Source organism: Grampus griseus (genome assembly GCF_964374135.1).
Source record: "Grampus griseus genome assembly, chromosome: 2".
NCBI lineage: Eukaryota > Metazoa > Chordata > Mammalia > Artiodactyla > Delphinidae > Grampus > Grampus griseus.
The window spans coordinates 13197636-13220660 of record NC_139018.1 but is presented as its reverse complement, the minus strand read 5'-3'; the positions used below and the strand labels follow the sequence as shown (position 1 = coordinate 13220660).

Here is a 23025-nt window from a genome sequence, read left to right as displayed (position 1 = left end):
CTATTTGCTCTTTCAGTTTGCATTAATGAGGCTTTAGGCTAAGTTCTACTCTTGAAGTTAAAGGGTTAAGTTGACGGCTGAAAATGACTGAGTACTGAGAGGTACGCCGAGACGAAGCTATGCGGGGTGGTAGCTGAACGTGCAGTAAGCACAGTGAGCTGGGCTTTAGCCCCCCGTCCTCCTTCCAGGTCCTACACGACCACGACTGAGTGAGAGAAGCAGAAGTGAGAGGAAGCATTGATTTGGGGATGGGTGAAAGCATGCGTGGAGTGGCTTCTCACCCTCTCACGTGGCTCGGTCATGTCCCATATCCCTGACTTTGACCCAGCACCAACACAACTGATGAAAAGTAGAACCCTGTAATATGAATTAGTATCCACAGAAAAAAAAGTGGACTACCTGATCGTGAAAAACTTCATGTAATTTCACGATATTGGGGTGTCCTTCACAGAGTTTCAGAGCTGTTATTTCTTTCTGAGTATTGGCTTCCAACCTGCAAGATGAAACAGTTAGTCTCTACATCCCTCTTCACCAAGTTTTTGGAAGCATTGCCCCAATCCTAATTTTGTTTTTATTTACAGTATATTCAGAAGGTAAGTGTCAAAGTATCAGAATGAGGCTTCCCTGAAAGTAGTGAGTCATACACCCACCAGAACAAGTAAAGCATTATTCTTGAGAAAAATGATCATTTCTGAGTCAGGAAAGAGCTAATCACATGAAGAAATGGATGTCTACTTGCCTGAAAATTTGGTAATAAGAATATACAATCATGGAGGTAATAATCAGTTACCAAAACAACTAGCTGGCTCTCAAACTACCCCTAGGTCACTAAATAATTGCAGAACAAAATATTTCAAATATACAACTAACAGGAATGGCAAAAGCTGCTGAACTCACTAAGCGAGTCTGATTAAACAACACCGCCACAAGAAAGTCTTCTCATAATAACCTGAAAAGCATATCATACTATGATTTATGTCTAAAATGGATTACTTTCTCAGAGCTAGAAGTATAATGGATCAACTGATGAGCTGAATGGCTAAAACCTTGGTTGAAAACCTTATAATATACCATTATTTTCCTTTTAAATAAAAATAGTAATTTATAGAAGCCATTGACTAGGACAAATACATAAGAGAGACTGCTGGAAATGTGATACCTTTTGCTGATTATTTTGACCGCAAACGCTTGGTTACTTTTTTTGTTTATGCACTTTCGACAGATGGAAAAACTTCCTTCTCCCAATGGTTTGTCCTTCAGATCTAGGTCATAGTGTTGATAGAATGGAGAGTCCTGACAAGAAACCAACATCATTTCACTTAAGAAAATATTAGTAATACACAGGGATAGATAAAATTGTTGAGTAACAGAACATTATTAATGTTAATAGGAGTGGAATACACTTATAATCTCTAAAAATTCATCATTAGCTCATTTCTATCATATATGTCACTTATTTAAAATATATTACTTTATATCGTAAGAAACGAGCTCATTCAAATGGATGTTAATAATTCTCTAGGGCAAATCTTACTATTTCCATTTATTCATTTTTTAAAATTACGTTTTAGTCAAATGGAAAGTCTATTAAATTTACTTGACTTGAGAAAGTCAATTAGTGTTGGTATTTAAACCATGAATATGTCATTTAATTAACCACATGGCTACACCTTCATCATTGCACTCCTTGCCACATTTGTCACTCCGGGACGATCGACTCCCATGTGAAACTGAAGAGGGTCTATGACGGCTGCATTACGCTTGAAGAGAATAGAAGGAGCAACAAAGGAATAGCCCTAAAAAAAAAGAAAGGTAAAAAAATAAGGATTTGCAATTTTCCAGTTTAGCACAGACTGGATTGTAATCATTTTTTTCTTCTTTGATTCCGTGCTTTCACCACTGAGGGCGTGGGTTCGATCCCACATTGGGGAACTAAGATCCCACAAGCCACATGGTGAGGCCAAAAAAAAAAAAAAAAAAAAAAAAAAGCTCAAATATTTGTTAAGATGAATTTAAAATGCAAGGTTATTTCAAATCAATAGAATAATGCTTTTCAGAAGGAGATCACGCCATCTTCTGGTAGAACTAAACCAATTCAAAATTAAAGGCAGAAAAATACTTCCTTCCTATCCCATCCCCAGTCTCTGACTCATAGATATAATTCTTTTGCATTGCTGATAAAAGTTTGCTTATAAACGAACACAATTAACTTCTCAAAAAAGGTACAGTTAAGGAACTAAAAAGTGGTCCAAATGCTACTGGTTTTCAAACTAGATAAACAGCAAGTTTCATTCCAGTCAGTTTCTAATTCAGCAATTATTTGACTCATTATATTTCCTTAGGTTAAATTCAAAACTGAGTTTTAGAAAAGGAGTCAAATCAAACGGCAGAATGATGTGCTGAACCAAAAGTGGTACAGATCTTCCTTGACTTACAATGGGGTTAAGTCCTGACAGACCCACCATAAATTGAAAATACCCTAAGTTGAAAATGCATTTAACACACCTAACCTACCAGACGTCACAGCTTAGCCTGGCCTACCTTAAACTCAGAACACTTACATTAGCCTACAGATGAGTAAAATCATCTAACACAAAGCATATTTAATAATAAAGTGTTGGATACCTCATGTCATTTACTGACTACTGTACTGAAAGTGAAAAACAATGGTTGTTTGGGTTCCGATTGGTTGTAAGTGTATCGGCTATTTATCCTCGTGATCGAGTGGCCGACTGGGAGCCGGGGCTCACTGCCGCTGCCCAGCATCGTGAGAGGATCGTACTGCACATCACCATCCCAGGAAAGATCAAAATTCTAAGTATGGTTTCCGTGGAATGCGTATCACTTTTGCACCACCATAAAGTCAAAAGATCCTAAGCTGAACCATCGTAAATTGGGGACCATCTGTATAATGATGGATGATTAATCTGTTTAAGCTAGAACATTCACTAATTCGAGGAACATTTTTTTCAACATCTGCTTTGTCCCAGCCAAGTGCTAGCCACTAGTGTCACCTATGTCCAGAGACAGTGTCTGGACAGCCAAATTAAACCATACTACTGGGATACTAACGGGAGTCAAAGAAGTGAAGCTATGATGCCATTTAATAGAATATTTTATCTTAAGTCTGAGAAAAGATCCTTTCCTAAGTGTAAAATCCTTTCTAAATCTTTTTTACGAGTTGAGAAACAGTTCTGATTAGTCACTGAAGATAAAGAATCAGATAACACTGCTTATGAATTAAGGAATATTTTGTATGATTAGAAGTAAAGTAGTATTATATTCTCTATAAAAGAGCTTGAACAGAAGTAAAATTTCAGGTGTAAATTCAACACATATTTATTTGCAATATCTCTGTATTTAATAATTTTGAAGAGATTATACAGTCCTGTTTTTCAAGATGCCAAAAAGCTTTCACATGGGAAAATTAATCTTTTCTTTCAAAGCATACATGGCCAACAAACATGTGTGGGCTCTTGGAGATTACCTGAAACAGCCTCTCGGAGCTCTGGGGCAGTGCTGCGGGAGAGTAGGTGGGGTCCATTTCTGTGAACTCTTCTGCAAAGTTACTCACATCTAATTCATCTCGGATGACTGGCTTAAAGGGTGCGGGCACTTTTTTGGCAGCTAAATCATCCCAATTTATTTTCTAAAACAGAGAAAGAAAATTGGTACAAAGTAGAAATCAACAAAGTTGAAATATATTTTTGAAAAATAACAAAGATAATGATTTTAATTAAACAACAAAGAGAAGCACATATATTTTTTAATATTTATCTTATTTATTTTTGGCTGCATTGGGTCTTTGTTGCTGTGCACGGGCTTTCTCTAGTTGCAGCGAGAGGGGACTACTCTTTGTTGTGGTGCACGGGCTTCTCACTGCGGTGGCTTCCCTTGTTGCGGAACACAGGCTCTAGGCATGCGGGCTTCAGTAGTTGTGGCACGCAGGCTCATTAGTTGTGGCTCGCGGGCTTCCGTAGTTGTAGCTCGCAGGCTCTAGAGTGCAGGCTCAGTAGTTGTGGCGCACGGGCTTAGTTGCTCTGCGGCATGTAGGATCTTCCCGGAGGAGGGCTTGAACCCGTGTGCCCTGCACTGGAGGGCGGATTCTTAATCACTGCGCCACCAGGGAAGCGCGAGAAGCACATATTTCAAACTAATGATTTAAAAAAATATTTTTTTTACAAGCAGGAGCACATTTTTTGACCACAGCTTATAGCTCACTAAAGCTGTGACTGAGATGAGACTGTTCTCCACCACTGTGGAATCTCGTCCTGGCCACTGGGGGGCACCAGGACACCCTAGTTCACCCTAGGGATAACAAAAATTATTTTGTCATGAGTCCCCTGAGACAGGCGTTAAGCCAAACCAAAACCAAACCAAACCTAAACTAAACTATAATAAAGGGCTTTAAAATGGATATGAATATTAACTCTAAAGGAACATCCCTAATTTTTAGAGGCAGTGTTAACTAGCTTTCCTTCTGTACTTGCTTTTCCTCCTGGCCATCTGGACAAATTAGAAAATAAACAAACTCACTCTAATTCATGCATTGGTTTATGTCTATAAGTCTAAATGATACTGTGATAGTATGAACTGACGTAACCATTCTTTTCTCATTCAACTGTGATTAAGCTATTCAACACTGCCTCTTCTCTACCCCATGGGATGATCCAGGCCCCCTTTCTACCCATGTCAGTCACTGTCTGATAAACTGCCATGTCTTCTATTATTCAAATTCAACCCTCTGTTCCGTTTTCTTATTCTCCTTCTGCCACGAGAAACAACCTCAGGTTATACTTACTGAATTGAATCCCACAGATACCCTATTAATATATTTCTCTTATAATCTAAGATGTCATCCTTGATAGTAAGAGACACACTTATTTTATGTACCATTAAGAAAGAAAAAGCATTACCACTTAGAATAGTAAAATGCTGTCCACTGCAAGCTGCACACTGATTTCAGAGATGGTGAAATGTGAAACTTCTTGGTTGATGACACCCAGTAAGTATAATCAACTAACATAAAATGTTTTTATTATGCCCTCTTGTGGACGCAATGGAGGTAGAATCATTGAATTAGACCTTCAAAGTTTTCAGCTAAAATGGGTTTTAGAGATCATTTAGTTCATCCTCTTTATTTGATCCAGACGGAAATGGAAGCCCGGAAATCAGAACCAACCTTTTCACTTAAACCTTTGCGAGGGTCAGTCTCCTGACTTTCTAGTTCGTGTTCTTTCCTAGTGTATGATTACATTACAAGCATATGATTACAAGCGTATGATTTGTGCTTGGCTCTTGGACATACATTAAGAGAAACTTCTAGAGTAAAGGAGTAATTTAAAGAAATATACTGTTAGCAGGAGAACGTTTAGTATGGAGAAAATTGAACGCTCTTACAATCCTCTCCACCTCCACCCCACTTGGGTCTTTACAAGTAGAATTTTGGTCTTTCCTGAAGTGTCCCTGTGATTTAACAAGTCAAGGCAATTAAATAACCTAAAATTACTATTCTAAGCTATAGAAAAGAGAAATTTCTCTAACATGAAAGCTATTTTGCAATATTCACAAGTACAGGGAACCGTGGAGAAAAAGATCCTAGGAAAATATGATTTGAGGTATTTTGCTTGAGTATGTTCTTGAATTTTACCTTATTGTTAATTTTTGAGCCGAACTCCTGAACAAGATATATGAAATAGTTTGTTCAAATGTTAACCTTTCCAAGCCATATTAATCTATGAAATGCACATGCTGAGAAATTACTTTTATTCTAAAGGTACTTCTCACTCTGTTACTGAACTTCTGTAAGATGTACAGTAATGATTTTTTAAATGGTTACACCAAGAGACTGAAATAAATGTGCCCTTTCTTGAGTATATAAGTACAGAGAGAGAATTCTTATTCTCAATTACTATTTGTTTTTCTATATTGAAAACACAATAAATAACAACATGAAAGCTTGCTCTGCAGCAGAGTTTTTTTCTTTGTTTTGGTTTGATAGTTTCATTAATTTTGGTGATAATAATGTAAAAGCTCAGTCTGCAAAGTAAAAATAAAACCTTGATGGTCCCTTTTGAGCATAAATATTTAGGTCATGCTTGTTGATACGATGAAATTATTTAAAAGTCATAAGCTCAGAGTTTTAGAAATCAAGGTCATGGTATCCCAGGTTGACCATTTAGATTGAAATAACTAGTCAACTCAGTCTATTTAACTTTTTTTTCGAGTTATCTAAAATTGTGGTCATTTTGTGGACAGCACTGAGCATACTAGGTTGAGCAGGCATGTTGGTGCTCTGCAGAACGGTCTTATTAGGCTTTTGCGGAATAAAGCGCTGTTTCAAGTACAAAGAAAGTAAATGAATAATTCCCTATATATTATAATACGTAACTGAGAAAGAGGCTGATTTTGAATTTTCTAAGATTTCTTCTGGGAAAAGAAGAGATGAAATCACTATCTAAAAAGTATAACACAGTGGCAGTAATAGCTCGTGAACTGAGAAGTAAAAAAATATAATAAAAGTCTCCTTAGTCTATATGCCTAAATCTTGAGATCACAAATGGAAATCAATACTCAGAAACTCTAACCAATAAGTATGTAGAAAATCAAATGTTATTATAATCCTCCCCTCTCTCCCTTCATATAGGGAGAAAAAGACCATTTAAGTTCCTACAAGTAGAATTCTGATTCTTCTTCAAGGGTCCCTGTCATTTAAAAATTGGGAGAAAATGACTCGGAAACAGCCCAAGTTCACTCATTCCACCAAGAACGCCAAGTACTCTGAAAACAGCAGGGCATATAAGACCATCTGTTCAGTATGTTTCACCTGAAAGAAGAGATGTTCTTTGATTTCATCTGCATCACGTGGACCACATCCCAGTCTTTTCTTGGGATCTTTCATCAACAGACGCTGAATTAGGTCTTTGGCTACAGCACTCATTTCTTGGGGATACGGAGGCTCGCTTTTTAATATTCTCCTGTAGGCAGATAAAACTTGCTGTTAAAACCACCATAGGATGAGGTGATAGTGACCGTATTCTTCACAGAAAACAAGTATGGCGCAACACACTCTGAAATTGAACTATATGTGAAAAACGGAGATAAAAATATGAGATACCATGAAATCAAATTTCTCAAACTTAAGCAGAAACGAAAAGCATTGATCATTTTCCAGTATAAGTCAATCCTCATGGGGAACTAACATCCCAAATATTTAATTAGAATAAAAAGGCTTGGGGTTGGATTAGATCTCCTATCTATGGACTAGACTCTATGAGTAAACCTTTTACAATGGAAACAACTTTAATAATCTCAGAGAAGAGAATTCAGCACTCAGATTTGGAAGGACAAAAGAAATCCCAACTCTGCCTGCCTAGCTTCTCTTGCCCTGTGTGCCAGTGAACATAAGGCGCCAGCGGGAATGGAGAGGGAAGGAAGCCCCAGAAAGGGAGAGTCAGAACCCATTGGACGTGGCTCAACTCCTGACACCAGAGCTGGGGGCTCTTCATGGGATGAAAGCATCTGCTTATTTATCTGCGATGCTAAAACAGACTGGAAAGCCTTAGAAGGCAAGTGGTGTTCAAAGATGGAGTAAACGCTACTATTTATTACAGAAAGTAAAAAAATTAAGATAATCAGGTTTCTTGATGAAATATCTTGAATTATTCTAAGGTCACAGATGAAATCGATCCAATCCAAATGTACCTTTGCCTCTCTTAAGAAAGAAATAATGGAAGGGGCTGATGGAAATTAAGAAGCTTAACATAGTACACATGGAGATAAACAGTTTCTCAATTATTTGGTTTGCAAAAAGATCCCCTGTTGTTCATGAAAATAGTAATAACTGTTGTGGAACAAAAAATAGATAATAAGTTAATGAGAAATAGTACAGTGCAGTAAGAACAGGAATTTGGAGCCTTTGGGGATCAAGTTCAAGCACTGGCTCTGCTGCTTATTGGCTGTGTGACCTTAAAAGAGTTAATTAATGCCTTTGTGCCACAGTTTCCTCAACCGCTTTCTCAACCGCAGTACCTGCCTAAAATGGGTACTATGCCTCTTAAATGAGTGAAGACGTGATGTACGGTGCTTGGCACTGCCCCTGAAACATAGCAAATGCTTGATAAATATGAACTACTCACTGTCCTGCTCCCCTATTTAAGGCAACCACAAAGAAAACAGACAGCCTGTAGCAAGAAGCACTGAGCATCAGGGAAATGATGGTGGGATGGTAACTTCTGACTGAACATTCCAGCAAGTGTTGTTCATTTCAAAGCGAATTCTACTTCTAGCACTCCATCCTGGAAACCTAAGAAAATGCTGAAAGAACAAGCCCCCCCCCGCCCAAAAAAAAAAGCAGAACCTCTTTTCTTTCTGATTCTTTAGTGTTTTCCCATGACTCACTGCCCGTCAGGGTTGCGACATTAGAGAATAATCCTCTCCCGACATAAGGTGCGGGCGCCCTGTTTCTCAGGGAAAAGCAAGCACAGCCTGTTCCGTTTCTCCATCTTTAATGTCCTTTCTGCAAGCAAGAGCTTCTTGTGTAAAAGGACCAGGCTCTAGATTCACTGCTGCTGAACCATGTGTAAAAGAAGCACTTTGGCTGACTTCATCTGAGGGTGCCGACTCTGTACTGTTACTCTTACACCTAAGTCAGCGACGTTTACTGGCAGTCTGCTCCGTCAGGCACTGGGGGAAGGAATGGTCAGTCTTGTTGACCGTGGTGGGTTCGTGGAGAAGGAGGGCCAGCCAGAGAGCCATGAGCACCTGAAGAGAGGCACGGCCCCACTGAAATGCCCAGACTGCAAGGAGGCACAGGAGACCCTGTGCACACTTAAGGGCAGTAGTCTGGACACACAGACAACAGCATCGGTGTGCCACCGGGGTGTGCGTCAGGTCCACATGCAAGGGAATGAGAGGTTTAGATTCGGGTGAGGCAGGGATCAGATCGGGAAGAAACTGAGTAGAAATCTACAGGAATTCCTGCTGAAAACAGTGCTGATGAGGGAACATGCAGAACAAACAGCGATGACCCTCCCCTTTCCTGAGTGAGAATAGGGCCAGAAGCAGCGGGAGCAGACCCGCACAGAGCACGCTGAACACCCACCCGACGTAGAGGAGTGACAGCAGGAGCCTTGCTGGAGACTCACGGAAGGACCACTGCTGTTGTCATATAAGCAGAGTGAGACAGGGTTTCCTTAGCGATGTGGAGAGGCTCTGAAGCCCAGGAAGAGGACCAGAAACTGGGGATGGGGTGGTAAGGAGACAGTAGGCTCAACCCTTTCCTCCACGGGAAGATGATCCCGGATTTACCTTCTTCTTATACTATTTCCTTGAAATGCACCGGGTCAAGGTGGATGTGAGGCGTCAGGTGTTCAGTCATTCTGAAGTTACCCCTGAGAAGTGAACTGCCCCTGGCCAGACAGGTGTGAACAGGCACGTAGGTCCTGGGGGTTGTCTTGTCCAGGACTATTTAAAACATATTCACGAGCCTCTGTGTGTTCTCTCTTATTCCCGAGGGTGTCCTTGTGGGGGCTTGGAAGCTGTGTTCGTGGGAGTTAGAAGACAGAGTTCCTGCGCTGAGTTTCCTCTGCTGGGTGGTCCATGCCCGCCCACTAGGTCCCATCACTAATGGCTGAGCGTGTCCCTTCTGGTCTGGGAAGTCAGGCCTAGGTGGTTGGAAAGACCTCTGATGAGATGTTTGAAGTTGTCATGCCGATACACTATGCTTCCTGACCTGTATCCTTCCAGAAAGCTAAGTAAAACTGGTGCCAGATTCCAGCCTGTTGTGCCCTGTGAGTATGAATGTCAGTCTGAGGGCCAGCCCACCGTGGCTGTGCAGAGTGGGCGCTGAGAAATGCGGGTGCAGGTGGAGGATTTCTGTGGGATGCCCACTTGTAACAATACCAGGGCATCTCGCAACAAGGGCTGGGAGACATTTCTTGGGTGTTGGCTGCCACTTTACCTCTTCCAATGTGCTTGATTTCTGAACTGGTAATAACCCAGAGCTATTTTTTCTTGCTTCCAAATGAATCTTAGAGCTCTCTGTAAAATCAGAACAAGCTCTGAATTAACATATCACGTTGAACACTTCAGTGTATATTATCATTCGATCCATACAAAATTCCTATCAAAAGGCTATTATTATCCCTGTCTTACAGATGAGGAAAGATTCCTTTCAAAAAAAAAAAACCAAGAAATATACATATGAATTAAAATTTCAACCAGATACTTTAGAACCTGGATAATATTAATATTTATTTGCAAGAATTAATGATAACACAGCTAAGAAAATTTTGAAAAAGAAAATAACTGGGGAGAATTTGCCTAACTACACAGTAAAATGTATTATAAAACAAAACTGTGAAAGTGAAGTGGTAGTCAAATAAATTAACAGCCATATCAAGTGAATAGAAGAGACAACTTGAAAAATAACCAGGCATATACAAAAACTTACATTGTTTTTAAAAAGTGACCAGCCAACATAGGAAAGACCGCATTGTTTGACAAATGTGTTGGGTAAACCAGCTATGTGGGAAAGAAACAAACAAGGCAAGACCCTTGCCTTACACTGTAAGCCCAAATAAACTCTGAATGGATTGAGGAATTACATGTAAAATGCAAAATGAAATAAAATTAAAATCTATAGTAATATATAAATGAATATAAAATTTCTTCCTATTCATGGATGCAAGTTTCTGAAAACCCCTGTGGTAAAAGAAATGCACAACTGATTAGCTTAAGAATTTATGGAGGGCTTCCCTGGTGGCACAGTGGTTGAGAGTCTGCCTGCCGATGCAGGAGACACGGGTTCATGCCCCGGTCCGGGAAGATCCCACATGCCGCGGAGTGGGTAGGCCCGTGAGCCATGGCCGCTGAGCCTGCGCGTCCGGAGCCTGTGCTCCGCAACGGGAGAGGCCACAACAGTGAGAGGCCCGCGTACCGCAAAAAAAAAAGAATTTATGGAGTAAAGGGTGAGGACATCAAGATTAAAATTAAACCTATGATGGAGAGAGAGGTAGGTAGATACGAAATAAGCAAGGATGGTAAAATATTCATGGTAGAATCATGGCAGTGAGTACATAGGTGTCCACCGTAACAAATATGTGCAACATTTCATAATAAAATGTGGCGGAAAGAGTGAACCTATGAAACTTGGCACATGTGTTTTGTATGTTCACTAAAACATAACAACAAAGAACTGTCCCAATAAAAAGTTATCAGTGACCTTTAGGACAGTGGTTTATGCTCACCTCATCCCTCCACATCACCCACATCACCTACATCCTACAAAATTGCTGTTACCCCCACTCTTTAACCTTTTCCTTTATTTTTCTTCACGGAATTTATAGACTACTATATATTTATTTGTCTATTATTTATCTCTCCCAACTAAAATGTAAGCTCAATGGGAGTAGAGATTCTTTTTTTTTTTTTTTTTTTTAAAAAGCAGTCTTGTTCACTGCTTTATTCCCTGGGGCCTAGAACACTGCTTTCGCCTACAGCAAGTCCTCAACAAATATTTACTAAATCAATACATGTCTAATTGTTCTCCATTTACTATATGAGGAGCTTTCCTCCTCAGTTTCCACAGATGCCTGCAGATAACTTTTTCACTTTTTTGCAGATAGCAAAAGAGGAGTTGATTATTTCTCTCTGTCCTCCATTTATAAGTTCACAATCTTCCCCATTTCATTGTGGACTCTCACTTCCTGGTTCCCCAGTGGTCCCCAAATCACAGAATCACATACGTGCCTGCCTGAGTTAGAAAGATTTTTCACTGAACTACTGACTCTTAATTTTTGTGCAACACAAGGGGGACAGTAAAGCATATCATGGTGTTATCTACTCAATGGTATACTATACAGCCATTACAAAAGTATGTTTATGAAGAGTTTGTAATTAGAGAATGCTTATAAGTTTACACAAAAACTGCAAAATATAAAGTTAATTTCTAGTATGAGCACATTATTCAGGTGAAGAAGACGAACAGGAAATAGTAGCAGTGTTCATCTCTGGGTGTTATTACTGCTGTTTTCCTCCTATGCACGCTTTAAACTATAGTGAACATTACCTTTAAGAATAGGCATGATAAAATGAACTTCATTTACAAGATCACGGACCTGCTAAGAGCACTACCTAGACTGGCGAGGACTCCAGGGACTCTGCAGGACCCTGTGCGTGTTTCCCCACCGTCTGAAAGGCATTTCCTTCTACCCTCTGCCTTTGCAAACCTCATTGGCGCTCTCAGCCCAGCCCATGCTATCTCTCCATCAGGAGGGCATCCCTGACGCTCCCAAACCCAAGGGACTGTGCCGCCTCTGTACTTCCACAGCATTCATCTTACCACTCAAACATTTGTCAACACTCTCTCTTATGATGAATTGTCATCTATTTATTCCATATCTTCCCAAACAGTATGTAAGTTTTCTTAGGGCAAGAACTATGTGCTTCTATTTCTCTTCCTCCTAGGAGTTAAAAATCACTCAACAGGGCTTCCCTGGTGGCGCAGTGGTTGAGAGTCCGCCTGCCGATGCAGAGGACGCGGGTTCGTGCCCCGGTCTGGGAAGATCCCACATGCCGCGGAGCGGCTGGGCCCGTGAGCCATGGCCGCTGAGCCTGCGCGTCTGGAGCCTGTGCTCCCCAAAGGGAGAGGCCACAGCAGTGAGAGGCCCGTGTACCACAAAAAAAAAAAAAAATCACTCAACAAATACTCAAGTGATTAATGAAATCAATCCCTCTGTTGTCTCTGGACCAGTCCTTCCCAATCCTTTACCTGAAATAAGCATCTGCCTCACCAGCAAACAGCCACACGGAACCAAGTGTTACCCAGGAAAGAGCATGAAGCAACTTTCCAGTCACTCTGCACTTGACTCCAGTCCCACCTCCCTGTAGCTCTGAATCTTTAGGTAACTGAAGCTTAGCTTCCTTGTCTGTAGGACAGCACATGCTGCTACCTCATTTTCAGGGTCGTAAGGATTCAAGGCCATGATGTGGGTGACTTTGGGCACAGAGGTTGGCACACAGCGGGGCCCTTAGCCTGGCTACTCCACAGGAGCGCCCCTTCTCTGAGCCACAAGACTGGCTGCCCAGGGAGGACGGTCCCATGCGGTCACTTCCCTCTGCATGTCACTGAGCTCTTTCTTGATCCAGATCCACCTAACCTGTGCTTCCTGAGGCCACATCCACTGGGTGATTAAGAATAATGAGATGAGATTCTTTGGCTGGTACCCCTGCTGGCTTTTGCAGAGTGTGCGACTCCACTCAAAGTCTCATCCAGTAATTCCTGGGAATCCCCAGGGCATGTCTTCTGTGAGCTATGAACACTCCTCTTCACTCTCTCCTACAGCATCTTGTTTCGTCTTTCCCCCAGGTCTCTAACAAGGCCTCCGACCCCCACTGCCTGAGAAGCCACCCACCTGAGAAGCCGAAGGGAGAAAATACCTGTTTCTCATGAGGTTAGAGGAACCAAAGATGTGTGCGTGATCTTGTAAAGATTTGGGCTAAATTCCTTTTCTTTTCAACTTATAGCATCTCCTCCCTAAAAGTGACAGATGAAACCTAGAATTGTCCTTCCCCGCTCAATGGCTAAGGCCTCTGTGAACCCAGCTGGTCTACCTGGGCTCCTCTCCCTTTGACGCCCGCACAGTTAGATTACTGATGGGTCTACTAGACTGGTTTATCAGACGTGCCTGAACGCGTCTTAATCTCAGAGGTGGGCCCGGCTTAGGCTAAAGCTGGGATCCCATTTCACTCACCAGGGCTTTACCGGCAGACCTCTTCCGAGGCCCTCCTCCTTACTACACTCTTTTCTGTGGCCCAGACGATGCTCTCCAAGCTGGTACTTCTCCACCCACTCCATTATCTGTGTTAGAGTGCCCTTCCTAACAGGGCAAGATGACAGGGATAGGAGAGGGCCTTGGGGCTTCCTGCGGACCAAGTGGCTGCATGTGACAACAAACTAAGGCCGTGTTGGGGGCCAAGAGCAGAGTGGAACACATGGAATTGCAAAGAGATTGCTGAATGGAAAGGAGCCCAGGCAGAGAACAAGAGCAAGAGTATGGAGCCAAGATGCTCATCCTGAAGGATGGGGCGCCCTCCCGGGAGGCCCTGGAGAACCACGGCATGTAAGGAACAGCAGATCACGCCGCAGACCAAAAGAGATGGCGGATTTGTGAATGCAGAGGCTAGCTCTTCTTTCCACGGCCTTTTCCAGTAGCTGTGAGGCTGACCTTTGAGGCTCCAGGTGGATGGGAGCAGTGGAGAACTGGCTGGGGCGGTAATCAGAGGTGGCAGCGAAGCAGGAGGTGGAGGGGAAGCTCAGGAAATGGCAACCACTCTGATGGCGTCTCTGAGGGGCCCTCTCCACGGCGGGAATGATCAGCCCTATGTTTTATGAAGGGCTCCAAACCCTCTCCCCACCCAGGGAGTGCTTCAGAGGCAAATTAGTAATTCAGTACCATTTGGCCCTCCCCCCCACGTGTTATGCAAGGGAAGCAGGAGTGAAAAGGATGATAAGAGGGAAGATGGAAAGCTGAGGATTATGGTGCCAAGGGATGGGTCATTTTCGCCCTGCTCCTCTCCCATCACTGGACTCCGGTCTGAAGCTGCTGTAATTGTATCCTGTTAAATAACAGGTAGAGGAATAGCTCTTGTGACAAACACATTAATAGATTTGGGGTAACGAGTCAAAAAACACCTGGGAAATATAGATACTGCTATTGGATACAAAAATACCTAGAGAGAAGAAAAGAAAAAAACAAATTGCCTATGGGGAATTAAGAAGGCTTTATAAAATATGCTGACAAAAAAATTTCATCATAAAGACATAAGAAGAATAAGAAAGCCAAGGAAAAAAATAAATTTGATCTCTTCTTAGCGTAAGAAATAATGATACTTGTTGTTATTCTATACATAACTCTGAAAGCAAGACATCAATAAACAGAAAATGTAAAATGATACAAATGGGCTAATTCAATATGTTACTGAATAATTAACAAGGATAAAACAGAAAAATACAACAGAATTACTGTTTTTTGATTTTGCACTTAGAAGACTAAATTAGCACATCACACAAAATCAATGTTTTAAAATAATTACTTAAAGAGAAACACTCGTTGCGAGGACAAATAAATTCTTACCTAAACCAGGGGTCAGCAAACTTTTTTGTAAAAGGCCACGGTAGGCAGATTTCTAAGCTACCCAATGATCACTGTCTCCATGTATTCACAGCCTCGTGTTGCCTGGACCTAGTGACTTTCTCATAACCAATATTATTCAGCAAAGATGAGAGAATGCCACTTTCATGATTAGGTTACAAAACATTCCATCTTCCTAGCAGACTCTCTCTATTGCCTTCCCAGCTTGCATGCTTCGATGAAGAAGTTGCCATCTTGGAAAGGCACACACAGCAAGGAAGTGAGGGTGGTCTTCAGCCAACAGCCAGCAAGGAACTGAGGCTCTCAGTCCAACAACCCAGAGGAACTGAATCCTGCCAACAACCACATGCGCTTCGAAGCAAATCCTTTCCCGGTTGATCCTTGAGATACTGAAAGCCCAGCCAACACCTTGACTGCAGCCTATGAGTGACCTTGAAGTGGAGGACTTAGCTAAGCTGTGCCCAGATTCCTGATCTACAGAAATGCTGAGATAATAAATGTATGTTGTCTTAGGCCACTAAGTTTTGAGCTCATTTGTTACTGAGCAATGGATAATGGGTAACTAATACAAGGCCAGACAATACATTCTTCAGGCTTTGGAAGCTATATGGTCTTTGGGGCAACTATTCAGTGTTGTTGCCGCAGCATGAAAGCAGCCAGACATGATAGGTAAATGGATGAGTACTCTGTGTTCTAATAAAACATAACTGATGGACACCGAAATTTAAATTTCATCTAATTTTCACACGTCACAAAATATTGGTCACCTTTTGAGTTTTTCAACCACTTAAGAACGTAAAGAACGTAAGAACGTAAAACCACTTAAGAACGTAAAAACCATTCTTAGCTCACAGGCTACACAATAACAGGCAGCAGAATGGATTTGGCCTGCAGGCCATAGTTTGCCAACCCCCTACCTAAACAACATCTACAGCTCTGTTTAAACCATTATTTTTATAACACTTAGACCTGAATTTATATAACATTATGCTTAGGATAGCACTATGAAACACAATAGTAAAGTATACTTTATTGATGGATAATGAAATACCAAATAAACATCTCTTGGCAAGTACTTTGTAAATTTCCAAGGCAGAGAAAGTGAGACAGAAACAACCCTGCTGGAGATGATGGAGGAGCTGCAATCAGAACCTTTAGGTCCTGATGCCCAGGTGAGGGTAAATCTAATTATCCTGGTTTACACAGCCCCAGGCAAGAAAAAGCTTCCTTCTTGAAGGGAAGGCAGAAAAACTGCTAGCAATACCAGCGACTGAGGGGACACCTTCCTGTGTGGCAGTAACACATACCCTGAAAGAGGAAGCTCTACACAGAGGCAGTAAAAGCTAGTGGGAAACATATGTGTACGAAAAGCACATGCTACATACGTGAAATAAAAATAAGAAACAGACTCACAGAAAAGCTAAAGAGCTATCATTCAAATCTATAATGTTGACAATTTGATGTTTGTTCAGAATGGTACCGAGGAATGACGAATCTAGAAATCATTTCACATGAACAGTTAAGAGAACTAGAAAGGTTTACCCTAGATAAAACTATCTTCAGACACCTAAAGCAATGTCTGGAAGAAACCACAGAACTACTCTGTTCTTTGGTTCCTGACCAGAACTGACGTGCAGAGGTTAGAGGAAACTAATTTCGGCTTGTTTTACGGGAGGAGAAATTCTGATGGAAGGGGCTTCCTTGAAAATACCTTACACAACAGTGTTATCTGTTTACTGATGGCACTCAGACAGAAAGGAGAGGACCGTCAGGGACACTGATAAAGGGATTCTTGCACCATGGAGAAAGTTCTCGTCTCATCCTAAATTCTTATCATATTTTAAAATTTGATAACCAGAGAAAACATATTTTTCCTGATTTTAGGCTACCTGTAGACAACAACAGGCAAACAGATAACTCGGATAATATATTATTCTGATGCATCTCAAATAAACTCTATAGAAAGTATGCAGAGTTCAGGGGAGATCATGATAATTAAGGAATGGAAGAATTCAATGATCAGAAAAAGCCCTGGCTATTTAAGACATTTGGGGACAAGGTAATGATACATTTTTCTGAATGGTGCATATTTTATAAAGAACAGACTGTAAAAGATTTTACACCAGGAAAGACAATCAGAATGATTATCTTGAAAGGCAAAAGTAATGTGGGATAATTCAGCTATTACACTGTTAGTAAATTTCAAGAAAACAAAACAAAACAAAAAAACCATGGAATCATAGGTTAACACCCATCTTTAAGCAAAATTATTAACAACATGACAAAGTGAATAATTAATTGATCAAAGGGAAAGAATCCTATTTAAATTCTTGAGAAATCTGCTCTAGTTTTAAGATTTTAGACAATCTGATTCAGGCTCTCTTTCTCTTGCTAAAATCAGAATGCCAACTAATTTATCTAAAGGCAATCAAAGCAATTTAAATTTGAACATCTTTTGGTTCAGAATTTTCCTGCCGTTATGATCAGCAATATACTGTCTCTCTACAGGCAGACCTGTGGTGGAATGGAAAACTGTAAAAAGAAGATTGCTTGTGTATGTGGAATCAGAAAGAGGGAATTAGTCAGAGGAGCCACTATTTAATGTTGTCAGGTTAAGTCTGCCCTTTCATTTGTCACCATGACAGGTGTGACCCTGCAAGGGGACCCGAATTCTCAAAAGACTATGGGCAAGTTTTCCTACAATTCTGAGGCATTTTCAAACTGTCAAAAAGCACATTTAAAATAAGCAAAGTCATGTTTAGAATTTTAATAATAGGCATGATTTAAATTTGATTTTAACAAGAAATATTTCTGATCACTTAGCTTCAAAATTAAATAAGCTGTAATAGTGGGAAATTATTTACTTCCTAGTATGTCCTGTAAAAGGTACATTCTAAAAAAAATTTAGCAGTTTTATCGAAGTAAAATTGATGTATTATACAATAAACTCACCATATAAAGTGTACAACTTGATAAATTCTGACACATATATATACACCTGTGAAACCATCCCCACAATCAAGATAATGGACATACCCAATGCCCTCCAAAGTTCCACTGGGTCCCTTTGTCATCTTTCCTGCCCTCCCCCCAATCAACTGTCCCTCAATCAATTCCCACACTTGAGCCAGTTTATACACCCACAACCTCTTGAATAAAGGGGATGGTGGGTCACCTTGAGGAAGGACCCTGAGAATTTGTACTGTTAACCTTCCTCCCAGCCTTCCCCAGAGGGACCCACGGCCTTTTACCAGAGTAACTGTACATTGGGGAAAGGAAATCATCAGACCTTTCAGACACTACTGGTCACGGGTTCTGAACTGACACTAATTCCAGGAGACCCAAAACATTACTGTGGCCCATCAGCCAGAGTAGGGGCTTACGGAGGTCCAGTAATTAATGGAGTTTTAGCTCAGGTCCATCTCACAGTGGATTCGGTGGGTCCCTGACCCCATCCTGTGGTTACTGTCCCAGGTCAAGAATGCATAATTGGAACAGAGATACCTGGCAGCTGGCAGAATCCCCACATTCGTTCCCTGACCTGTGGAGTGTGGGCAATTCTGGTGGGAAAGGCCAAGTGGAAGCCATTAGAACTGCCTCTACCTAGGAAAATAGTAAATCAAAAAGCAAGACCGCATTCCTGGGGGATTGCCGAAATTAGTGCCACCAGCAAGGACTTGAAAGATGCAGGATTGGTGATTCCCACCACATCCCCATTGAACTTGCCTAACTGGCCTGTGCAGAAGATGGACGGCTCTACAATCAGTGCATGATTGTAAATTTAACCAGGGGGTGACTCCAATTACAGCTGCCGTACCAGTTGTGGTTTCATTGCTTAAGCAAATTAATACAAGCGCTGGTACCTGGAATGCAGCCCTTTTTCTCCAGCCCTGTCCATAAGGCCCACCAAAAAGAGTTCCTTTCAGCTAGCAAGGCCAGCAATGTACCCTCACTGTCCTACCTCAGGGGTTATCTGTTCTCCAGCCCTGTGCCATTGTTCAGTTCACAAAGCTCTTGATCGCCTTTCTTCTTCATAGATAATCACGCTGGTCCATTACATTGATGACTTTATGCTGATTGGACCTGGCGAGCAAGAAGTAGCAACTACTCTAGACTTATTGGTAAGACATTTGTGTGTCAGAGGGTGGGAAATAAATCTGACTAAAACTCAGGGGCCTCTAGTGGATTTCTAGGAGTCCAGTGGTATAGGGCATATCAAGATATCTCTTCCAAGGTGAAGGAGAAGTTGTTGCAGCTGGTGCCTCGTACCGAGGCACAATGCCCAGTGGGCCTCTGGATTTGAGAGGCAACATATTCCTCATTTGGGTGTGTTACTCCGACCCATTTACCAAGTGACCCGAAAAGCTGCTGTTGAGTGGGGTCCAGAACAAGAGAAGGTTCTGCACCAGGTCCAGGCTGCTGTGCAAGCTGCTCTGCCACTTGGTTCATTTGATCCAGCAGATCAGAGGTGCTGGAAGTGGCAGACAGGGATGCTGTTTGGAGACTGGCAGCTCCTAGAGGTGAACTGAAGCACAGGCCCTTAAGATCTTGGAGCAAAACCTTGCCATCTTCTGAGGATAACGACCCCCCTTTTGAGAAACAGCTTTTCATCTGTTACTTGGCCTTAGCAAAGACTGAACATTTAACTATGGGCCCCCAAGTTACACGCAACCTGAGATGCCCATTTATCTGATCCATCAAGCCGTAGAGTTGGCAGTGCACAGCAATGCTCCATCATCAAATGGAAGTGACATACACAAGACTGGGCTGAGCAGGCGCTGAAGGCACAAATATGTACATGAAGAAGTGGCCTAAGTGCCCATGTCCCCGCTCCTGCCACACTGCCTTCTGTCTCCCAGCCGGCATCTACGGCCTCATGGGGAGTCCCCTACCTTAGCTGATAGAGGAAGAGGAGGCTCAGGCTTGGTTTACAGACGGTTTTGCATGATATGCAAAGGTGCAAGCAGATCTTCCCGGTGGGCAGAGCTCTGAGCAGTGCACCTAGTTGTTCACTTTGCTTGGACCAAGCAATGTTATACTAATTAATGGGCTGTGGCCAATGGTTTGGCTGGATGGTCAGGGATTTGGAAGGAACATGATGGGAAAGCTGCTGACAAGGAAATCTGGTTGACAAAGATATTTGCGGACGAGGTATGTGGACAGACCCCTCTGAATGGGCAAAAATGTGAAGACATTTGTGTCCTATGTGAACGCTCACCAAAGGGTGACCTGAACAGAGGAGGATTTTAACAGTCAAATGGATAGGCTGATCTGTTTTGTGGATACCAATCTGCCTCTCTCCATTCACCCGTCATCACCCAGTGGGCTCATGAGCAAGGTGGCCATGGGGGCAGGGATGGAGCTTACATGGGTTTCTACTCACCAAGGTTGACCTGGCTTCAGCCACCACCAAGTGCCCAGTCTGCCAGCAGTGGAGACCAATATTGAGTGCCCACTACGGCACCGATCCCCAGGGTGATCAGCCAGCTATGGTGGCAGGTTGATTACAATGGATTGTTTACATGACAGAAGGGACAGAGTTTCATTCTAATTGGAAAAGACACTTACTATGGATACGGATCGCTTTTCCTACATGCAATATTTCTGCCCAAACTGCCAAACTTCCTTAAGCACTGTCATGGTATTCCACACAGCACCACTGTTTCTGATGAAGGAACTCACGTCACAGCAAAAGAAGTGCAGCAACGGACCATGCTCATGGAATTCACTGGTCTTACCATGTTCCCCACCATTCTGAAGCTGGCTTGATATCATGGTGGAATGATCTTTCGAAGACTCAGTTACAGCACAAGCTAGGGCGGCAAGTTTCTCCAGAAGGCTGAAACGCTCTGAATCAACATCCAATATATGGTGCTGTTTCTCCCATAGCCAGGATTCACGGGTCCAGAAATCAAGGGGTAGACATGGGAGTGGCACCACTTACTACTACCCGTCGTGACCCACTAGCAAAATTTTTGCTTTCTGTTTGCATGACTTTATGCTCTGCTAGCCTAAAGGTCTTAGTTCCAGGGGGAATGATGCTTCCTCCAAGACACGAAACAGTGATTCCACTGAACTGGAAATTAAGATTGCCACCCAGCCACTTTGGGTTGCTCAGGCCTCTGAATCAACAGGCAAAAGGAGTTGCGACACTGGCTGGGGAGAATGATCCTTACTGTCAAGGGAAGTTGGACTACTATTCCACAGTGGAAGTAAGGAAGACTGTCTGGAGTACAGGAGATGCCCTAGAGGGTCTATGAGCATGACTAGAACCTGTGACGAAGGTCAGTTGAAAACTACAATGCAATCTAGTCAGGACTATTAATGGCCCACATTCTTTGTGAATGAAGGTTTGGATCACCCCACGAGCTGAGGTACTTGTTGAAGGCAAAGGGAATACCAAGTGGGTAGTGGAAGAAGGCAGTTACAAAGACCAGCTATGACCCCGTAACCAGTTATAGAAACGAGGACTGTGACTGCCATGTGTATTTCCTCCTTACTTCGCTATGAATAAGTGTGTGTATAAATTATATATTTGTTTCCTTTCCTCCCTTATTCCTTCATCATATTAGATAAGATGTGTTGACTTTATATCAACCATGGTAGTTAAGTATTTTAAACTTATACCATAGTCTTTAAGTTATGGGATTTCAAGGAGAAGAGTGGATATCACTACACCACTCAAGGACCTTATGTCCTCTTCTGGGGAAGGGTTAGTGGGTTGTTGGGATAGCTGTATCATGTTGGGTGGAATGACCACGTTATTGTCTTTATCTGGAGATCAAGTACAGTTTAAGGAGATGCAAATGGCTGCCAAGGTGACAGGGGCGGGACTTGTAATGGTTAACTTCAAGTGTCACGTGACTGGGACACAGGCTGAGATTAACCATTATTTCTGGGTGTGTCTGTGAGGGTGTTTCTGGATGAGATTAGCATTTGAATCCCCTCCCCAATGTGGGTGGGCACCAGCCAATCCCTTGGGGGCCTGAATAGAAAGAGAAGCAGAGGAAGGGAGGGTTCAGTCCCTTACTGCCTGCCTGCTCAACCTGGGACACTGGTCCTCTCCCCTTGGACTGGGATTTGCACCAGGGGCAGCTCTGGTTCGGAGGCCTTCGGACTTGGACTGGAATTGCACCACGGCTTCCAATTGTGGGACTTCTTAGCTGTCATAGTTGTGTAAGCTGATTCCTTATAATAGATCTTTTATATATATGTGTGTATATATCCTATTGGTTCTGTTTCCCTGGAGAACCCTAATATAGTCAGTCACTTTATTTTTAGCCATTCCAGGGAGTATATAGTGCTATCTCATTGTTGTTTGGTTTGCATTTCCCTAAAGACTAATGATGTTGTCGATCATCTTTTTATGTGCTCATTTGCCACCCACAGATCTTCTTTGGTGAACTGTCTGTTCAAATCTTTTGCCCCTTTTAAAAAATGGAGAGTTTTTTTTTCCTTGAGTTTTGAGTGTTCTTTATATATTCTGGATACCAGTCTTTTATCAGACATAATTTGTAATTTTACCCCAGTCCGTGCCTTGTCTTTCCATTCTCTTAACAGTTTCTTTCGAAGAGCAGAAGTATTTAATTTGGATGAAGTTCAATTTATCAGTTTGCTTTTACAGATTGCACTTTTTGTGTCTTATCTAAGAAATGTCTGCCTAATGCAAGGGCACAAAGATTTTCCTTCATGTTTTCTTCCAGAAAGTTTATAATTTTAAGTTTTACATTTTAGGTCTATGATCCATTTAAAATTTCTCTATAGAGTGAAGTATTTATTGAAGTTCATTTTTTTCCATATGATAGCCAATGGTTCCAGAATCATTTGTTGAAAAACTATCTTTCCTCCACCAAACTGACGCTGCATCTTT

The 23025-nt window shown here is 41.9% G+C and overlaps 1 protein-coding gene across 2 annotated transcripts in view; it reads right to left on the bottom strand.

Moving 5' to 3' along the window:
- The window catches only part of RPS6KA5 (ribosomal protein S6 kinase A5), a 181435-nt gene that overhangs the window by 16361 nt on the left and 142049 nt on the right, over window positions 1-23025 (bottom strand). For both annotated transcript variants that reach the window (XM_082647796.1, XM_082647797.1), the window contains exons 8-12: window positions 6827-6977; window positions 3488-3649; window positions 1671-1796; window positions 1160-1293; window positions 400-493 (exon numbers count right to left, since the gene is read on the bottom strand). In XM_082647796.1, the coding sequence (XP_082503922.1) occupies window positions 400-493; window positions 1160-1293; window positions 1671-1796; window positions 3488-3649; window positions 6827-6977 (667 nt within the window). The remainder of the gene's footprint in view (window positions 1-399; window positions 494-1159; window positions 1294-1670; window positions 1797-3487; window positions 3650-6826; window positions 6978-23025) is intronic.